This window comes from Montipora capricornis, chromosome 2 (assembly GCF_036669925.1).
Source record: "Montipora capricornis isolate CH-2021 chromosome 2, ASM3666992v2, whole genome shotgun sequence".
NCBI lineage: Eukaryota > Metazoa > Cnidaria > Anthozoa > Scleractinia > Acroporidae > Montipora > Montipora capricornis.
This window is the reverse complement of record NC_090884.1, coordinates 44,485,339-44,491,338: the sequence shown is the minus strand read 5'-3', so window position 1 is coordinate 44,491,338 and position 6,000 is coordinate 44,485,339. Positions and strand designations below refer to the sequence as shown.

The 6,000-nt window shown below is 41.4% G+C and overlaps 2 protein-coding genes across 3 annotated transcripts in view; one reads left to right on the top strand and one right to left on the bottom strand.

The window, feature by feature from the left end:
* LOC138023450 (zona pellucida sperm-binding protein 3 receptor-like) overlaps window positions 1-5,041 on the bottom strand; it is a 34,384-nt gene extending 29,343 nt beyond the window's left edge. For both annotated transcript variants that reach the window (XM_068870452.1, XM_068870454.1), the window contains exons 1-3: window positions 4,840-5,041; window positions 3,045-3,227; window positions 1-167 (exon numbers count right to left, since the gene is read on the bottom strand). The exon at window positions 1-167 is cut by the window's left edge and continues 7 nt beyond it. In XM_068870452.1, the coding sequence (XP_068726553.1) occupies window positions 1-167; window positions 3,045-3,227; window positions 4,840-4,972 (483 nt within the window). In that variant the 5' untranslated portion in view covers window positions 4,973-5,041. The remainder of the gene's footprint in view (window positions 168-3,044; window positions 3,228-4,839) is intronic.
* A 146-nt stretch (window positions 5,042-5,187) lies between these two features.
* Window positions 5,188-6,000, top strand: part of LOC138037382 (sushi, von Willebrand factor type A, EGF and pentraxin domain-containing protein 1-like) — a 68,388-nt gene continuing 67,575 nt past the window's right edge. Inside the window, 1 exon segment of the mRNA XM_068883315.1 lies at window positions 5,188-5,987. Coding sequence (XP_068739416.1) covers window positions 5,970-5,987 — 18 coding nt within the window. The 5' untranslated portion in view covers window positions 5,188-5,969.

Below are 6,000 nucleotides of genomic sequence, written 5' to 3'. Positions count from 1 at the left end.
TATCGGTTGCCTTTCACTCCAGGTCTGGTTGGAGAGACAAGTTCTTGTTTTAGGGCCTTCAAGGACGTACCCCTTAAAGCATTTGAAATGGACATTGCTGCGGTACTGAAATAACCAACCAATGCGCTCTCCGTTGACCGGTGATCCTGGGTCTCCACATCTCTTACCTGTCAAAAATGTAAAGGAAAGCGCAAAACATTGTCGTTATTTATAATGCAACAATCTCAACTTCTTTCATTTCTTTAAGTTAATCTCTTTTTAGCCTGGCACGCAGTGCCTGTCGGTTGAAGTCGGGCCTTTAAGCAAATTTTATGGATTTTATCTCCATTTTGTTTTTCTCTTTTAATCAAGAAAAACTAGCAGTTGTTTGTCTTATTATCGAGTTGGTGGGAGGGATTCCGGTCCCTACATGACATAATACTTTGCATTTTTTTTTCCTCGGAGACAGGGATCAAACACAACTCCTCTCCTCATCTCGGTCTTCGGAAATAAAAATGTTTTTGTCCATTAGCAGATCGTCAAAGACCGCATACAGACTATGAAAGGAATTTCTTCCTTTGAGCAAATCCCAAAATACGTTTGGCATCAGTGGAGATAAGACGTTTATTTTCACGATTAAGAACATCTCATCAGTCAATTATGCAAATACACAAGTAGCTAAGTGATGGACGACCGAAGAATTGGTTTACTCACCAGCCACTGCGGCGGCAGTCAAACTATAAAAGACTGCAGTTTATACCACGGAAGTTAAGCTTATTTTATGACTCAATCGCATCCATACCAATTTTGACTTCTGTGGGCCATGTTCTTTCCAGTGAAACATGAAATTCTTTGACTACACCTGATGTGACGGCAGCCATGTTGGTGGAAAGAACTGAATAGCGAAAAAGTCTTTTGGGAATTTGACTCTTTTATTATGCAAAACTTAAACCTACATTTTGCTAACGGTTTTGGCACCAACATGGCCGTCTTACCACGTGAGTCAGAGGAGCAAGGATGGCACAGTCGGTTAGTGCGCGGCCTTGGTACAAGAGGTCCTGAGTTCGATTCTCGGATCTCGCATCCTTGTTTCTACTCCTTTCCTTTCCGTGTAGCTAGTAGCTTTAAATACACGTAAAACGGAGCACTGATGGAGAGGGGGGAGTAAAATGAGCGCACCGTCGACCTCAGGTTTGTCAGTTTAATTACTGTTACGAGTTATCGACGTTAAATAAGGTCTACTTTACTTTACTTTAGTGAATGCAATCAAAGAATAGTTATGAACAGAAAGACGACCATTTTCTAGACTTTTTACGCGGCCATTCCTTAAATAATAGTAATTATTATAAGAAACGATTTGGAAATACACGGGACAAGAAATACAAGTGATAGAAACCGACATTTCGGTGCATCTCGCGCCATTATCTAGGTTACAAAATTAATTGTGAAGAGGCTAAGTTGAAGCGAATTTTCATAATAAGAGTGCCTAGCTAATTACATGAATATTTTAGCACGAAGAGAATCAGACCGCACATTCAATGCTGGTCAAGATCCTGAATACACAGCATTTCGTTAACAAGGCAGTCAAATTTATTCGTGCATTTCTTGATGACATTGAAGCGTGCTAAGAAATTATTCGGAACAGCAGTGTTATGTTCTTTGGAATAATACTTGTGTATAGATGACGCCTTTTGATGGTGTCCCTCAAAGCGTGTGAAGGTGGGCCTTTGTGTACCCGACATAACCTGCATCACACAGGTCACACTTCAATAAATAAGCAACGAATTGGTGGGTTACAATTTTAGGCTTGGGCTCACGCAGGTTTAGATCTTGTTTAAGCTCCCGGCTAGTAAACACAGGTTGGACGGTCTTTTGCACCTTGCTGCTAATTTCTCTAAGTTGTCGTTTGACAGACACTGCAGCATCCTGATCTTTATAGGGGATAACTATCCGGATGGCGTCATAGGTATGCTGTTTAGGCTGGTCCGCTGCCACTCTCGAGGTGATAAACCTGTTGATGACGGAATCAATAAGGTGATTCGGATACCTCAGCTTACGGAAGACTCCTCTCAAGCGTTCACTCTCTTCTGAGAAATGCGCCCAAGATGACGATAGCCGATGCACGTGGTCAAGCATGGTAAGGCGCAAACCATGCTTGCAGCGGCTGTCCACATGGCTGTGATAGTGCAGGAGAAGCCCTGTGTTTGTCGGCTTAACGTAAACCTTTGTTTCAACACATGGCGCGCGATTTATAAGGTGCACCCCAAGGAAAGGGAGCATCCCATTTTCCTATACCTCCATAGTGAAACTCACGGCGCTATGAGCGTGGTTCAAGGTGTCCAAAAATACTGTAGCTGCTGCCAGATGTGGCATTCTGAGTAGAGTTTCATCTACGTAGCGATGGTAAAATTCTGGGAGTTTTCCTTGACTGCCTTGTTCATGAAATGCTGTGTATTCAAGATCTTAAACCAGCAATGAAATGTACAGTCATTAATAATGGCGCAAGATGCACCGAAACGTCGGTTTCTATCACTTACATTTCTTGTCTAATAATAATAATAACAATAATAATAATAATAATAATAATAATAATAATAATAATAGTAATAGTAAAACATTTCAAAACACCATTCGATTTCTGTTAGCTGAAACAATATTGTTTTCAGGGAAGTAAGCAGCTCAAGTTCAACTATTCCAGCGATTCGTAATAACAAGATAAAAATACAAATAATAATAATAATAATAATAATGATAATGATAATGATAATAACTTTATAATAATAACTTTATTTACGTCTTAAGGTTATATAGCCGAGCACGAGTGCTCTTACTAATTGGGGAGACTACAAATCAAGTGAAATCACAACAAATCAAATCAAATCAAACGTTGGTTTTTGGGAACTGGGGAGAACCGGAGTACCCTGGAAAAAACCTCTCGAAGCAGTATAGAGAACAAATAAACTCAGCCCACATATGCGTCGATTCCGGATAACGATCCCGGACCACATTGGTTGAAGACCGAGCCCTCTCAACAGTGCGCCAGCTCTGCTTCTTCTGCTACTTACCGACACAAGACAAGGTGAAGTTAGACCATTGGCCATTTGTTAGACACGTGATTCGCTTGGGTCTTCCTCGCCGTAAGAAGCCTTCATTACACAATATCTTGACTGTGGATCCAATCGTGAGATTTCCAAGTTTTCCAACAACCCTGGCATTTGCAGGCACTTTTGGGGGAAGGCATGTACTCACTGCAGGAAATTAAGACACATGTGGAAATAGAGATGAGAAAGATGGACATAACCTGACTGATTTTGGTTAACAGTACTCCGGCTCAGGGGTCTGGAAACAGATCACTGCCCAGCATGAGAAATACAAATACATCTGCATTGAGTAAAAGAGACGTCGTATCTCGAGAGCACGACAAAGAAGCCAGTCAAATATACGCTGGTGGATGTTCGTAGGTATTACATTGGGCTCCACCTAGGCCGCACAATCCTCGAAAAAAAATCAGGAGTGTTGTAGAAGGTACCTCATACCCCGGGGGGGGACTCCCATATGAAACAGACGGGGATGCTCGTCGGAAATTTTGAATTTAACCCCTAAAGGAAACCAATCTAGGCGTGGCTTAAGCAAATTTTGACCCCTAAAAGAGACCGTTTAAAAACACAAAAATACGACACGCAATGAGTTTTAATGATAAAAAGGCATAATCATCGAATGCTTTTATCTAAGAAGAAAATTTAAAAGGAAATTTGACTTCTGTTTCTCTTCGCGTAATTCTGTGTTACTTCGCTGAACCCTAAACGAGACCTTGGTGGCATAAAATATTGGCGCTTGCCCGGAACACCCTAAGCGAGACCAAAATCCAAAATTTACACCCCTAAGCGAGACGACGAGCATCCCCGTCTGTTTCATATGAGAACCCCCCCCCCCCCCCCCCCCGGGCTTCATACGTCTGTGAAAGGAACTAATTTTATATAACACAGCGTTTGATTAGAGTCGCAAGACAACATAACAAGTGGATCGTAATTTGGTAAAGTGTGTGCTTTTATTGCGGTATACTTGGTGTTTCCCAAACGCTTGCATCCGACCACAAACACAAGACACAAACGTGGATCACTGGCTAAGAAGTACCAAGGGTGCTGACGCAAGCATTCGCTAGTGTGATGGTATATCATTCATTCGCTCATTCTGTTTTAGGGGCATTCTACTAAGCTTTCATTTACGGACGTTTTACGCCAGATTGATCTGAACTAAACACACAGAACGTTGAGTTGTCTCAACTCTGCATTGAAGCTTTAGAAGTGATAATATTATTAAAATCAAATTTACTTGTTCATTGAAATATCTCAACAGGGCTGAATTAGGATGAGCCGTCAAACGTAGTTGTTAAAATGATGTCCAGAGTCAGAAATCTTGATTTTTGAACGTACTTTTCAGCCATAGACAAACGTTTTATCATGATATCGAGTCTTCAGTTTAACTGTTTCCTGGTTCTGGGTGTTGCGTGACATTTTGTCTTCTTTCAGTGAAATGACCTGGGGACCCTAGTAGTGGAAGTGTAAAAATCAAGTGAACGTACCACGGGCGAAATATCCTACTATGTAAGGGAGGAGTGAGTTCCCCCCAGCCCGGGTATACTGATGGCATAAACCTCAACCCCCATACCACATCGCAAAGTCATTGACCGATAATTAACATTTTGGTGACGGAAATAACGTTTTTGCCTGAGCGAAATGATCAAAATCCTAACGTTGATCGTCTGCATTCAGCTCCTTCAGTTGGAAGGCTTCGTGTTCTTTCAATAAAAAACTCACTTATTTATCGTCGGTCTCACGAACTGATATAAATTGCACTTACACAAAGATCCATTTTCTGCTTCCACGCTCTGCAACAGCAAAACAGTCAAGATTAAGGCGTAAAAGAGAAACATTGTATCAACGTTATGCTTAACTGAAAAGACGAAACGACTTTTTATATCTCCTTTCCTCATTCAAGGAAAGAAAAGCAAAAGAGAACGTGTCAGATGTCTCTCGGTGGTGACCCTCTTTCAGCGATAATCTTTGATTGATTACTTTGTTTTGACATCTGACTTGAGACGTCTGCCGTCTAAAGAAATTTGACCTGTAGAGTGAAAGACCCAGGCCTGCAACAACAGGAATGAATAATGCCGTTGATCGCCGGAAACACTTCTATAATTACTAACAATAGGTACAAGTAGTGAACATTAGAATCGAAAAACTAGATCCGCTAACAGTACAGTTTTTGTTATTTTTGGCTTTAAATTCATTTATAGTCCAAGAACAGTAGCTTGGGTTGAATCGAAGGGAAAATGTGAATATTTGGCAATGTTATGTCGACACACTTGCTCCGTCAACTTGAAGCTGGGAACTTTTGAAAATTAAAGGAGAAGAGGTTTGACGAGGTTTAGCAATTGAAGAATTTGCTAGGAAACTAAACCTCCAACGCCTTGCATCATGAAATATATTTTGAACCACGGATGCTTTTGTTGACGTTGGTTTTGGAAACTATCCAGCGCCTAGCGCCTGGTTTCCTTCCTTTAGCCATGGAAGATAATGTTTCACCGACAAAGCAACATTGTGCCAAAAACAGGCATCGTTTAGTTCCCGTCTCCAATAAAGGCGGAAGGTTCGAGTGCAGTTGTGGGATAAATTTGATAAAGAGAAGGCAATGTGGAAAAATAACTTTCGTCAGCAAACAGGAAAAAATTCCTTTCATAGCCTGCATGCGGTCTTTGACGGTCTGCTGATGGACAAAAAGAATGTCTGACCTTTGTTTCCGCTGAAACCATTGGGGTGATGAAATTGTCAGCCCAATGCCAGAGTGTGCGCAGATGAGAGAATGTTCTCAGACTTTACCTTTCGCCAGATCGTGCCAAAAGAATAAAACGAACTGAACACGCTGTTGCGGAAGTCTGGAAGAAACGAATTACATTGGTTCCCGATTAGCTCAATCGGATCGTTTTAGACATGAAGCTTCTGTGTACGGTAAGCTGCTGCA